This window comes from Hibiscus syriacus, unplaced genomic scaffold (assembly GCF_006381635.1).
Source record: "Hibiscus syriacus cultivar Baekdansim isolate YM2019G1 unplaced genomic scaffold, ASM638163v2 tig00111779_pilon, whole genome shotgun sequence".
NCBI lineage: Eukaryota > Viridiplantae > Streptophyta > Magnoliopsida > Malvales > Malvaceae > Hibiscus > Hibiscus syriacus.
Genome location: NW_024063176.1, coordinates 1,011,978 through 1,027,027, shown reverse-complemented (window position 1 = coordinate 1,027,027; position 15,050 = coordinate 1,011,978). Strand labels below are relative to the sequence as shown.

The window sequence follows — 15,050 nt, the reverse complement described above, 5'->3', positions numbered from 1 at the left end:
TGATGAAAGAAAGAAAGAAAAGTAAAAGGAAAAAAATCATGATTAGAGTAAAAAATCTTGGGTTTTGGAATATGGTTTCGGGGTAGGCTCTAAATCTCCATAGTCTCTCAGTTTAGGTTCTAAAAAACGGTACCCGAGTTCTCTTTACCGGCGCCCCCTTGGGCTTACCAGACCCTTAGTTCTAAACCCATCACAGGCTTGAGTGGACTAAGTTAAACTCGAGAGGACACATTCCCTTATGTCTATGCGGTGAATAAATTCACACGAAGACTTAAGGTATATGAATCCCGAAGGCTACTTGCTAGGCCTGTGCGGTGAATAAATTCACACGAAGGCGTCGCTTTCACCCCCACTTAAATAAGGTTCAGAGCCTTAAGTGAAAAACAAGCTTTGAAGGCTGAAATCATTAGAAAACAGTTAGAACAACTATTTACTCGAAAAATATAATCAAAAGTAAGCAATAAGGATCGAAATGTTAACTTAAAACTTAAACTTACCCTTTTCGTTAAAAAGACAACTTGAAATTACCTTAGCCTAACTCACTTACCTTTATCCCCGATGGAGTCGTCAAGCTGTCGTAATCGTCTTTCGGTTGGGCCCCGAAATTGGGCTTCGACTTGAGATAATTGGTTAGGAGTCGCCACCGATCATTTATTTTAAAGAAAATGGGTTGATCGGATATCTTATGTCTTACCTGATCTGCGTCTTACCAAAGATGTGTCAGATTCGGGAGTCATTTGCAGTCAAGGAAGGGTTAGCACCCTTGAACTGCCCTTTCGGTACTTCGTAGTTTCCAGTTGCCTTTAATTAAGAAAGTTATAAATTTAAATTAAAAGGTAAAATATAGATCCAAATTACTTACCTCTAATAGTTTTGGAAACGTACCCTTAGAAAATCAAGAGAAACGTTGGAGAGTCCAAGAGCGTAGTTTACCCTCTTTATTTCAGAAACACGCGGGTCATGTCATTGGGTCGGGTCGGCACGCGGGTCGTAATAAGGTCATCGGGTCTCATATTTAACTCAAAAATCTTTTTTAATTTCTCATTTCTTTATTCTTCTCACGAAAACACCCCCTTTTAAAACTTTCTCTCATTTGTTCTTCGATAATGAAGAACACAAGCCTAGGTTTTCCAGAAACTGACGGTTGCACCGCCGATCATCGGTGGATTTTTTTTAAATCCCGAAAGCTTTTCCACCCCTCTCTTCAAAAATAGATTTTTTTTAAAAAAAACAAGCCACGGTGTAGATCTAGGTTCGATATCTCGAAACCCTCCCCCTCTTGTCATCAGCGTTCGTGTTTTTTGATCGTTTTCGAGCAAACCTTAAAAGAATGACAACATGCAAGAGTGATAAACGAGAAAATAAGGTAAAAACTTCTACTTTTTTCTTATTCCCTTTCGAATCGTGTACAATAACTCCGGTCTGCCTTGTGTGTTTTTTTTAGTATTTTCGTGCCTAATATTGTATGTAAATCCCCTCCCCAAATGGTGCTGATTACACTTATTTATATTCTAGGATTTGATTATATTTAGAGTACTATTTACACTAGAATTCTAAATCTTTTGTGGGTGTTTGTTGGTAGTTGTCTTGCGAGATCTTTGTGTGTTGTGGGTGGTTGCCGAGAAGCACGGGATAAAGGCGTGAATGGTAAAGACTCGTGAGGCATGGGACTCTCGGCCATTCGGCGCCGTTGGAAGCGATGCATGAACTAGGGTTCTGGAAACCCTAGTTTCCAGGTGGATTGCGTGCTTTGGGTCACTACTGGACCTAGGGGTGTTCATTCGGTTAATTCGGTGGCCGAACCGATGAAACTACCATTTTCAAATTAACCGAACTTTTTTTTTCTTTAACCGTTAACCGAACCGAACTTTTTTTCGAAAATATTAACCGAACTGAATAAATTTCGGTTAATTCGGTTAATTTTTGAATTAACCGAATTTTTTTAGAATTTTAGAATTTAATATTTTTTTAATTAAAAAAACAATTTACAATTAATTTAAATAATATCTAATTATAAATAATATCTAATTAATTTGATTCAAACATTTTGCATTTACTTTTGATATTATTTTAATTAATTAATATTGATTTGGGTTTTAAATGGATTTTAAATGGTTTGGGCCTCTTAATATAATTATATTTAAAGGTTAATTCGGTTAATTAACCGATTTCGAACCGAATTAACCGTTAACCGAATTCCAAAAAATCCTTAATCGTTCCCCGACCGAATTAATTCGGCGACCGACCGAATTAACCGAATTAATTCAGGTCGGTCGGTTAATTCGGTTAAAGCCGAATTTTGAACACCCCTAGCTGGATCAGGGTGTTCTATTGAGTTGTTTTAGTTGGTCCTGAAACAATGTAAATATAAAATAAATAAATATATGTGTTAAAATAATAATAATGTATATATATATAAAATACTAATTAAACGAGCATGGATGAAATTAAGTGTCTTCAGGTATGATGAACTTTTGTCCTTGCTTCGATGCTGCTACTGATATAATAAGCTTGTGACAGAACTAGATCTCCTCGGGAAAATGTTTTGGATTTGTTTTTAATTTTTAATGGGTTTTTCTGTCTTTGAGTTGATATTTGACTTGGTGGATTGATTTCTTTTACTATGTGGCCGGTTTTGATGACGACAGCAGCTCAGAAGTGCTCGGCGACGGCTTATGCGGTGAGAGGATGAGCGGTGAGGTCCACGTGCCAGTTGGTTGGTCGTTATTGGCGGTGGTGGCTGCTGATGTTAGGGTAAATACCCTAATCTGTTTGGGTTTGTAAAATGGCTCCAAGTCGGGTTGATTTCATCTAAAGCTCGAGGTTAAATTAATATTTTGTCTAAAGTTCAGGAGTCAAATTAAAAATTAACCTCTTTTTACTAACGTGTCACATTATCAAATTAACCTGAGTTAACGTGTCCAAAATATAACAATCGATAACGTAAATAATCAAAATTTAATAAATCGATAATGTAAATGATTGAAACATAACTTTTTTAAATTTAGTGAATAGAAGTGTACAAACAAAAAACAGAAGTGATCAAACCGATAGTTTACCCAAAATCAAACTACAGTGGTTCGCTTGATTAGATTAAAAAAACACAAATGTATTACTCGAGCCAAATATTTAAAATAAATTTGACATGTTCAATAATTAAAGCTACTAGAATCCAACTTGACAACAAACAAACTAAATTTGAGTTTGTTTTCATTTGAACTCGATTGACTCGTTAATATTTTCATATTTATACCTTTTACTTCGCTCATATTACGAGAATTTTAAGGTTTCAGGTTTAGGATTTACGAGATCTTTACGAAAGATGAAAGAGAAAGGAAGAAAGTGGTTACTTGGAACAATCTGTATCGCCAATAATAGGAGGAAAAGGAAAATTAACATCACATTTCTCGCCAAGTAGAGTTAATTGTTTAGGGTCATACGGACCATGTAGTGGCAATATTAGTTTAAGGCTCAAGCATAGTTCTTGTTCATCTCGTTTGGTTTTTGTTCTTCCAACAAGAGTTTTAGCACCAGCACAACAAGTCGGCGATGGATCGGAATCCATACCGACAAGGAAGGGCAGGCATGGCGACATCGACCCTCGAACCTCGTCCCATGTAAACGGGGGTTCATACTCATACGGAGGTAAGGAAGAGGATTCGTCTTGGAGAGGCGACGGAGAGGGTTCATCATTCAAGAGGGTGCGGTAGGGCGATATTAGTCCGATAATCTCACGATTTGCAGAGATGCTTGAAATTTGCGACGCAACTACAAAGACGAGCAAGGCTAGAAACTTGATTGAGGCACACATGGTGGCTAAACAATTTTATTCCCTTGTCTTATTGCGGTTTCAGTTCAAGCTTAAGGATTATATATAGGTTAAAGTATGTCATTTTTCTCGGCAAACATGGAATTGTTTAATTCAAAAGCATGAAATGCCAATACAAGGAAGGAAATAGTCAACAAAATTATAGCAACTAAACGCCTAAAAGATAGCATGATCACAAGTTTAAGAAGAAAATTTAAAAAACACACTTATTTTAATGAGATTTAATCAAAATCGAATCAGAATTAAATCTGATAAATGGATAATCTTATAATCAACAAGACAACGATGAAACACTAATATTTTATGATATTTTGACTTTGATGTTTAGTTTCTCAAAATACACTTATAAGTCTCATAATATCATATTATCTTGCTTGTGAATTTTTTTATGATTTTTATCATATTAATTAATGAACAAAAATATCACATATATTTATTTTTGATTTTTATAAATATAGTGACGATAATATTTAAGTTGTAACGACTATAGACACTTCATCCCTTTTGATTTGGGCATAGAGTTACGATCGGTGATTATTGACAGATTTACAGATCAATGTCTTTTTATACATAAAATCTAAACAGAGAATTTAATAAGTAGTCTTTTTCCAAAAGTCTTCTCCCTCAATCTTGTATGAAAAGTTTTATAGTGACCCGTAATAATGGTATCAAATCTAGGATCATGATGACTACTTTAAGCTGTTAGATTGGATGGATGTTATCGACCGATAATATATTTAACTTTGACAGATTACGTGATCCTGTAAGAGATCTAGTCAAGAAAAGATGACAAAGTGTACGATACCTTGAAGTCAATGAGTCAACAGAGGAGATCTTTCGGAGGTAACATTTAATTCTGGAGGCTTTGATCATCAAAGAAGTCGGTTATGGAAGAGGTCCAGAGGAGGTATGACACTTTGCCCTCCTTTTTTCTGTTGAGGAATAAAAAGGTGGCTTAGGCCTTCTGCTAGAATCATATTTTCTCAAATTTATTTATATGATTTATAATTTTTAATCGCTGATTTCATTATGTGGATGTTGAATTTTTTTTTATCAAATTTATTATTTATAAATTTTAAAATTCAAGTTCGATTCAAGATAGGAAACTAAATTGCACTAATTCGCTTGATTAAATTCTTATACTCGTTTTCAATTATTTATAAATTATAGTTAAGTTCGAATTTAGAATTTCCAATACTAGGTAAAAATAAGAACATATGAATTATTCGAATAAAGTATTATGATACTTAAATTTCATGTATTCTATAACTAGAGATGTTTGAACCTAAATTGACAACAAATTAATCAAAATGAGTTTAATTTTTATTTAAATTCGTTTAACTAATGAACAAAAGTGTCATATTTAGACCTTTTATTTCACTCAGATAACGAGATGTTCAAGAAAGATGAAAAAGAAAAGAAGAGAATAACTAAAAGAAGATCAAAGTCTCTTTAAATTAAAAAGCATATACCACAATCGTTTTTAACCCTATGACATGTCAATTGTACTCAGAACTAAACTAATAATCAATGGCTCATTTTATCACATTATCAAAGTTTTGAAAACTACAATTTTCTTTATCAGATTAGAACACAACTTATAATTCTCATTATCGAAAGGAGTATTTAGTTCAATTTCACTCGTTAGATATGTCAATTATCATATATCCGAAAAGATATTACATTTTACATATCAAACATATATACCAACATGCTTATATGTAACAAAACATCAAATTTTATCTCGAAACACATAATAACATATCTTATTGTTTAACATGCTAGCCAAATACTCTATTTAGAGCCGAAATCATAATTTAAGTATCTTATAAATAATACCTACACAAACTTAAGTTATATAACATATAAACACAAATACGTACTTGATTTTGACTATGTTCATCTAATCTGAGCTTAATTTATTTCTTAGATTGATGGATTAATCGAAAAACTCCAGCTTTCCCTCTCCTGGAAGGTCCCGACTGTATATTGTTCTTAAAAAAAACATAATAACACACACCCCTTACTGATGCAAATTGCTCAAAATCTCGTAAATATTTTTTTAATAGTCTGAAGTTAGTATTCGTTCATTATCTTTTTTAACACACGCACCCCCTTGCTGATGCAATTGCTCAAACCCATAATTTCAAAATATAACAACACTCTCTTTAACCACTGAGGTTACTTCACGTAAATAATTAACACCTAACTACCAAAGTCCATCAAAATATACAAAGGTTATCTTTTGGATCAGTTGACATGCAGAGTTTCATCTTTTGCATCTTTTACAATTTGTCTTTAAACTTTCATATTCACTTTTCGATTTTCAATTTAATCTCAAATGTTTATACTAAATATAAATCCAAATTAAATGTGTGTTTTTTTTAAATATATTCGCGTTGGAGTTCCAGATTTGTACTTACTAAACCTATTTTACGGATTATAATTATAGACACTCATTTTCGTCCGGAGTTCTTTTTAATATAGTATAAACATATAGTTTTTTAAAAATCGGTTTTGAAAATATATATAATATATAATTTTTGAAAACATTTTGAAAACATATATATAATATATAGTTTTTGAAAACATTTTGAAAAAATATATATACTATATAGTTTTGGAAAACATTTCGAATATATATATATATATATATATATATATATATAATATAGTTTTAAAATATTTTTGAAAATATATATATTATATAGTTTTGGGAAATATTTTTGAAAAAATATTATTATTATTATTTCTTTTATTATTTATTATATGTTTTATTTTATTTTAATTCGGTCCAGGTTCAGCAAGGGTGTGGGCTGCCAAACCGGGTAGGCAGGCCTAACCCAGTAAGCCCACCCAGATTAGGATTTTCATATTTAGGTACAACGCCGCACAGATGGGAGCCGTGTGATCAAAGCACGAACGAACGACCAAGATTAAATTACACCAAGTGTAACAAAACCCTAAAGAGACACATGGTCACGCTGTCAAGATCTGGACCGTTGGATCTGATCCAATCCAACAGCCATGCAACCAAATCCCAGTTAAAGCAGAACCGACCGACCGAGAAAACCGAGACTACACTATCTCGGGATTCTCGACCACGTGAACGATGGTAAACCCGAAACGAGGGGAACGACCCCTTCAAGATCGACAACAGACTCTCGAAGGAGTGATATAAATACCTCCGACGAGGCACACCCAAGGAACAATGGGAAACAATAACCAACACTAAGAAAACACAAAAACCACGAAACACAAATGAAGCAAATACCAGCAGTCGAACCAACCAAAACACAAAGAAATAGACATCGGGAAAAGCAAAGGAAATCAAAGCAAATATCGGTGTGAGATCAAAGGAGGAACGACCACCGGAACTCAAAAGGTCACCGTGAAACAAAGGTAAAAGCCGTAATTTTGGGGCTTAGATCTACTTCGATTGAGGCATTATCTCGTTTTTCTAAGGTTGGATTCAGGTTCACGGGCTCGAGGGGAGTATTTCGGGCTATTTTAGTTTTTTTCGAGCCACCGGAGGGCGTTGGGCGGCCGAGGAAGGTGACCGGCCTTCGGCGGTCAGTTTTGGGTGAGAGAGGTTTTTTAGGGTGATTGGTTTTTTTTTTGTTTTGGAGGAAAATGATAAATTTTTATATAGTTTTTGAGCTATTTATCGTCGAGGGGTATTTGTGTAATTAGGGGATAGTTAAATCCTTTTCGTCGTCCCCCAAGTTTTGATATTTATTTTATTTTTAATAAAATAAATATCATTTTGATGACATTATGTGGTGGTTCTAAAGAAGTTTCAATGTCATAGGGCTTCAATATTTTGAGGAGTTTCAGTTATATATTTCAAGTTATATTATGGTTCATGAAAGATTTATTTATTTTTTTCAAAATATTTCTCTTGATAATATTAAAATATAAATAAAATGAAAAAACAATACTCAAAAGAAGAAGAAAAAAAAACACAACACTTTTGGTCACCATGCAATAGAACATTTTTCCAACATTTTTTTTCTTCACAAATCATCAGGCAGTTGAAAGTACTGGGAACCAAAAATTTGTCGAGAAATGTTTTGAACAAAGACAACAATGGAACACTTGCTGCTATTGAAACCATCCCAAAGAGTGAAAGTGACTGTGACCGAGAGTGTCTTCTTGGCGGATATGTCGTCGACGGTGCATAGCTTCTCGAGTTTCCGTACGACGAAGTCGTTGTAAAGCACCTTGCCTTTGTTCTCACCGGAAAGGCACTCGTTCACCAACCCGCTCTCGTATAAGGCCACCATTACGTTGTCGACGTTGTTGTCTACCTTGTACCTCAATGCTCCGGTTAGGGTTACTTCCAAGGCCTCCGATGTCGGCCTTTGGAAATTAGCCTGTTACATATTACATGCATCAAACTTTCTTAAATCACGTTTTAAATTCTAAATTAATTTAAATTTTAAGATATTGTAATTGAATCTCAAAGTATTAATATCATATTAATCATGTAATTCCGTCTTAAATTATAAACTTGTCGGTTTATGAATAGTTTAAATCACATTTTAAAAAATGATCAAACTTTAATTTACGTGTTTAAAATATGTTTTCTATCGTATCATAATAAATATTTGACGTATAAGTTTTAAGAAGAGAATATGATAGAAAATGTACGATGAAATTAACTCTTAAAGAAATCAACCAAAGAAAAGTAGGGGAATAAGCAAAATCAACCTTGAATCTTAGAGCCGGGAACCTGGGAGCATGAGCAATGATGGATAATAAAGCATCTTCTTCGTCAGCCGAACAATGAGCCCTACCTTGAACCACGATTTGAGGCGTAAACACGCCGTCGAGGTTTAACGCCTCGACATAAGCCTTTTGTCTCACGTTCCAATTCCCCGAGGCGTAAGGGTCTTTCCACCCTGTGTGATCGACATGGTAAGACAATGCCACCACCGGCGCGTCCAGCTGAAAATCTCCCCTCACCAGCCTCGACAACAACAGCTCCGCTGCCGGCGCCTTCGTACATCCCTGGGACGAGAACAACTCCACGAGGACCGGCCCGTCGGCCAAAGATGCCGACATTGTTTCATCGTCATTCTCTCCATTGCCTCTTCGGTTGAATGATCCATCCCCCGACGAAGAACACTTGCATAAACATTTGAAGAGACGACGCCCCATGTAGTACGTTGTTGATGATGATGACGATGATGGTCGCCTCTTCGTCTCCGTCTCTCGCAACGATGGTTTAACGGCGGCCAACCATTTCACAACAAAAGGGAAAGAGATTTGATGATCAAAATGTGTGTATATAGTTGTCTATGCGTAAACTATGGGTGTTGTGGTAATATTTAGTAACAATAACAATGATAAAACAGTAAAAGTTTTCTTTGGGAGAGTGAAAAAGAAAAAGAAAATAACATTTTGGTAACTTCAAAGTGTGGTTGGGAGGGAAACATGGCGAGGAGCATGTCAACTTCTTGTCTATTTTCAAGGTATTTTTTAGGGTCTAATTCTCGTTTTAGTACTTAGATTATGTTGAAATTTAAGATTTGATCGATAATTACTGTTTAGATCTGACTAATAATAATCAATTTATCAAAATTGATCCGGATTGAAATATTTAGACGATTTATGATTCATAAGTTTAAAAATCGAAATTAATTTTTTTTTTTGTAAAAGGTTACTTTGTATTAAGAGATTAACAAAGTAAACACCTTAAGGCCCTCATTAAAATACTTTCTTAATCCTACTCGGAGGAAAAAAGAGTATGCTTGAGGTGCAATAGAGCAAAGAACAGACCATTACACACAAACAGAAATGAGCAGCACAGCATGGGACAAACCCCAGCAAAACCAGTATAGGATCAAGACAAACAATAAAAACCAACCCCAAGCTAATCAGGGAGCATGACCGGACAAAAGAAATGATAAGGAAAAGCAAAAACGCAGCTTCAGACTCAAAACAGAAACATTAGCCATGCAACCACCGTCCACTGGAAAAACAGACCTTTACTAAAGACGACAGCGACCAAAGGTAAAGCATCGTAAACTCCAAACAGATTTCAGGAGAGAAATCAAACGATGAAAACCGAAAACCTACTCAGCCCTGTAAATTCCACCCCAAAGCAACGAAAGCCGCTAGAGCCAACTCCGCTTCATCATAATCACTTCGAACTCCCTCATAATACACTTTATCTCTGCTCCCAACAGGATTGCGACTACTTCTAAACGTTTGGCCTACCATCCCGCCACCTTCGATCAAAGATTTTCCTCTTTTCAAGAATGAGTCTTGACGACGCTCTCAGACTAACCCCACACGCCCACCTTCTTCTAGCCTTAGAAACTCTAGCAACACTCGAAGAACTGGGGATAATAGGCCTCATAAGAGAGCTCCCAGAACTGAAAACACAGTTATCTACCGGATGCTCCTCATCCAACACGAGGAAGGAAGACACCTCGTCAAAAGCCACGTCAAAAGTCCTAGTGCTGGTGAGTATGGGTTGATCGCCCATGCTAGATCCATTCCCCTATTAATATTAATTAAACCAGCACTATCGTCAAACACGTGCTTCTCACGACTACACTCCACTAAATCAGTTGCATGCTGTCCCCCTTCATCCATAAAAGCTTGACTTTATCGACAGTAACATGCTCCTCACGAAGCTCATTAACAGAGGGGATAGGCACAACATGGAGCCCTGCACAGCCCACGTTATCAACTACACTTTGTCCCCCATCATCCAAAAAAACTTTGGTTTCATTACACCTCTGACATACCTAAATTAAATTGAATTTTATTTTATTTATAATTAATTTTATTTTTTTGATGAATATTTTATGATTTAATCAGTTACTATTGGTGTCGGCTTGAGGGCCATTCATCGGTCCCATCCATCTCTTCGTATTTTATGATTTAATCAATTATCTTTATTCTTTTATTATAAAGCAAAATAGTTTCTCTCGATGTTTGATCTTAGCTTTGTCATTGTTTTCTTCTTATACCTTCTCTTCTTTCTCATCTCTCCATGTCTATTTTAGACTTGAGCTCGAGTTAGAACCTAAACAAATTCAATGCCAACAACTCGACCAAGTCAGATTATGACCGTATTGATCCGAATCTTGTCACATAATTTAAATCTATATAATATTATATCATTACGATTAGATGTTGATTAAAAATAAACAAAATTAAATTAATTTCTTACTACGTATTTACATTTAATCAATTAATTATCTTTATAAATATATATTGCTACCAGGGTTTGAAGCTTGAGAATTGTGGGAAATTGCTGAGCTTGAACTTCGTGGAATTCCACGCATGCTTAGTAGCTTATTAGTTTGAGTAAACTACATCATTCATCACTTAACTAACTTCTCACTCCTATTGTAGTAACTAAAATTTAAAATTTTTAATTTAATCCCTTTTGAATTGCTCCTATTTTAGTCACTAACATTTATTTTATTAATTTTTTTCTATGATGTAGCATATTATATTACCAATTACATATACACTTATTCTTATACATTTCCATTCAAGAAACAGAACTACAAATAATAAGAACAAAGATCAAATTGTTCTTTAAATAAAGGATTAAAATAACATTAGAAACAAATGATGCAAATATTATTCGGACCCGGGATCTCTAGGTAGAATAACTCTCCCTCTCACCACTTGGGTCGCTTGATGGATTCGAATTACACACTTCAAACAGTAAAAGAATCAACTAATCATATAGGAGTTGTAGGGCTGAAAAACTTTGCTATAACTCTTGAATCCAATATCTCTAATGCTTCTTCAGATTTCAAGCAAATGGGTGTCTTGTATTGGCTCAAAGAAGCTCCTTGGGACACAAAGTAATCCATTAGTGCCTCAAAAGTTCCTTGTTTTACAACCCTAATCTCCAATGCTGCAATTATGTTCTCTTTCCTGTACAATCTGTAGGTAAAATGCAACGAATCTTCGATTCGAGAGCAGCATTCTTCCATTACCTTAGGGTCGACCTCGTTGCAATCGTTGCCTTCTTTTGGTTTAAGCTCCCACAATATGACATAGTGGCCCGGTGTTGAAGATGTATCGCTGTAGCTAGTGAACTCTGTCAGGATGAATCCAATAGGATCGAGAAGAGTCTTTGCTTCTGTAACTGCCTTCAATAGGTCTGCTTCGCTTGTTTTTTCCCAGTCAACGGCTAGAGCAACATTTTGCCTCCCCACGAATCGGAATTGAGGTGTATTGTTGTAGAAACCGGTCACCATAACAACGTCTCCGACTCTATATCGATATAATCCTGAAACATCAGATCATTATCCGATGCGTTAGTATCGGCATTTGATTAAATTTGGTTTATGATTTAGAAGTAGGAGAAATTTTACCTGAAGAACTTGTGACAAGCAGTTCGTAACATTGACCAGGCTTCACATTTACAAGCTCAACAGGTTCAGTATCTTCACCGTTGCTGCTGGCTTCTATAGATTCCTTGTGAGACACACCACTAAACTCAACCTGATTTCGAGATTCCATAACACATTCGTCCTTTATCGGAATGAATTCGTAATAAACCTCGATGGGGAGAAACGTGTACAAGACATCCGAAGGTTTACATAGAGGATCTAAGTTGATCCCAAGGGCACCTTCCGAGCAACCATAAAAACCAGACACTAAAGGGAGCCCTCCGCAATAGAACTCAAGTTCTGCAGTGTATTGCATCATAGAGCCTGTACATACAGCACCTATGTACTTTGTTTTAGGCCATAGCTTTCTGATGATTCCATCCCATGAGTTGAAACTACATATGTTTTCTATCAAGTCAGCCAGTTCCGGATTAGGCTTCAAGATCAATGACGCTGCATTTCTGCATCCCGAGTCAGTGATTCGATCGCTTAATGACCAGTTCGTATATCAGAGCATAGCTCTTGCCAATTATTTTCAAGAATTTTGAAACTCTTAGAACCGTAGATGCGAAGAGTGAACCAATCATGACAACCTCATCTTGTTGTATTAAACCGAAGAGTAATTGACAGTACATGCTCTGTCTGGTGTCTCGGCAAACGATGGTCTCGAAAGGGCTTGTGTAAAGCTTAGGCAAAATGGCTCTAAAGCTACTCGCATTGTATACTCTTGTCGAGGCCGCGCTTGCCTTGAGGCCAGAAGGAGTTTCAAGCTCTGGTTTGGTAAACATGAGTTCCATTCTTTTACCGGCTTTGTCTATGTCACCCATGTGCCTGCAATGAATGTGGTTATACGTGAGACAAAGTCACCAACATAACAAAGGATACCAATCTCGATGTTCATTTTTACTCGACCACAAATACGAATTGAAGGGTCTTTGAAGAGTCATCTCTCTATACTCATATCTAAATATAAATGATTTACGAAAAATGAATAATGAGAGTAACGTCATTGGTTTTAGAGCAACCTTTTAACAGCAATATCTATAGGTGTACATGGATGGACTGAACCGAAGCAAGCAAGGAGACAGGCATGCCCTAAAAATTTTAATTAACGTATATTTTAGATATTTTATATATTTTTTACTGATAATATGTTTACATCCCCTTAGCAAAGGATTCAAATAAAGGCAGGGTAACAGAATAGTGACCGCTACTTAGCGAGTCCGAAACTGTTATTGTGAAAAATTGCGATGTGAAGCAGAATAACATTAACAGTGATGGATTGCAGCTGCAATTTAACAGTTAGCAGCTAATTGTGGCAATAGCATGCCGGTATTGTTCCATTATTCTATTTATAAAAAATTCATTTTTTTTATAAAAAGATCAACTCCTTTAAAAAAAGAGAAAATAACTTCAGTGACCGAAAATACCTTATAATATACGATTTTAACCAACTTTTTTTTGGATTTGCGAAAATAACCAACAAATTCGCAACGCGAATTCCAATTTCGCAACACAGTTTCCAAATTCGCAACGCGAATTTCCCAGATTCTCAACTCAGTTTTGAAATTCGAGTTGCGAATCTGGGAAATTCGCGTTGCGAATTTGGAAATTATGTTGCGAAATTAAAGTTTGCGTTGCGAATTTGATGGTTATTTTCGCAAATACAAAAAAAGTTGATTAAAATCATATAATATAAGATATTTTCGATTACTGAAGTTATTTTCTCAAAAAAAAATCACAATCATGATACCTGCAAAAAAAAACACAATATCGTCTATAATGTTCATAACTACGATAAACACAACGAGAACAGTAACGCAGCCGCAACCACAACTGCAATCACAATTTAAACCACTACTCTTCACATTAAATCATGCATTGGCCATGAAAAGATATAAATCAAGTTATAAGCTTGAATAAAATTAGTATGGGATTGCTTACTTTTTCATCACAGACCGGAACAAGTTACCAAACATTGCCGTAAAGTTATCGGTTTCAGAGATGACAGGTATGAGCTTCGGCTTCCCACCTGAAGTCCCACTACTGCATTTAATCAAACAGATGATAAACTCATAAGAAAACAACGATAAAACACACAAAGAGAAGGCAAAGAAATCCCCTGCCTTCGGAAGAATCCAGTGATGGGTGCTGCTAAAAGTATATCTGAAGAAGCCTCCCCACTAGCAATCCGGTCGATGTATGGCTTAAGATCTTCATAAGCAACAATGGGTACGTTCTTCTTGAAGAGTTGCTTATCGGTTTGGCCATGGAGGAACCGCCTTAAATACTCTGTTCCTGCGTTTTCACGAAGCATTTCACCCAGTAACTGGTCTTGGATTTGCTGGGCATTCGTGGTCAGTTCCTCCAACAAATTCAACCCAGATTCGTAATCATTTGTCGCCATCAAATAATACTGGAAACGAGAAAGATCTTCGTTTTCTTTATGTTATGGAAGCTCTGTGTTGTTGAATAATTTAGAGAAATTTAATACTGAAATCACTCCTTCAATTATTGAATAATTTACCTCAAATGTCATTGTAAGTCATTAAAGGTATGATTTTCCTGATTTCCAGTTTGATTGTATACTAATTTTACGTATGGATAATCAAGCATACATCATTATAAAGATTTTTTTTGTTTGTTCCAAATATTGTCATGATCAAACATAAATGACTAGATCTTGGAAGATTCAAATACAGCATGTGTTCCGTAAAGATAATCGAGTCATCGTTGGCATTTGTTTTAAAGAATATTCGATTGAGTCAAATTAAAAAAATATAGAGTAAGCTGAATTAATTTGTCTTATTTTCTGATTCAAATTTTATTTAAAAATTTTAAATGGAATT

The 15,050-nt window shown here is 35.4% G+C and overlaps 2 protein-coding genes and 1 pseudogene across 2 annotated transcripts; all 3 read right to left on the bottom strand.

Moving 5' to 3' along the window:
* Nucleotides 1–3,346: 3,346 nt before the first annotated feature.
* Nucleotides 3,347–3,811, bottom strand: LOC120170373 (non-specific lipid-transfer protein-like). The gene has a single exon (XM_039178325.1). It carries the CDS (start codon nt 3,809–3,811, stop codon nt 3,347–3,349), a length of 465 nt encoding a protein of 154 aa, XP_039034256.1.
* A 3,978-nt stretch (nt 3,812–7,789) lies between these two features.
* Nucleotides 7,790–9,132, bottom strand: LOC120170312. Its single transcript, XM_039178277.1, has 2 exons — nt 8,543–9,132; nt 7,790–8,205 (listed from the first exon to the last, which is right to left on the bottom strand). The coding sequence occupies exons 1-2, from the start codon at nt 8,990–8,992 to the stop codon at nt 7,846–7,848; spliced, it is 810 nt and encodes a 269-aa protein (XP_039034208.1). The 5' UTR covers nt 8,993–9,132; the 3' UTR covers nt 7,790–7,845.
* Nucleotides 9,133–11,516: 2,384 nt separating this feature from the next.
* LOC120170289 lies at nt 11,517–14,623 on the bottom strand (annotated as a pseudogene).
* Nucleotides 14,624–15,050: the final 427 nt, after the last annotated feature.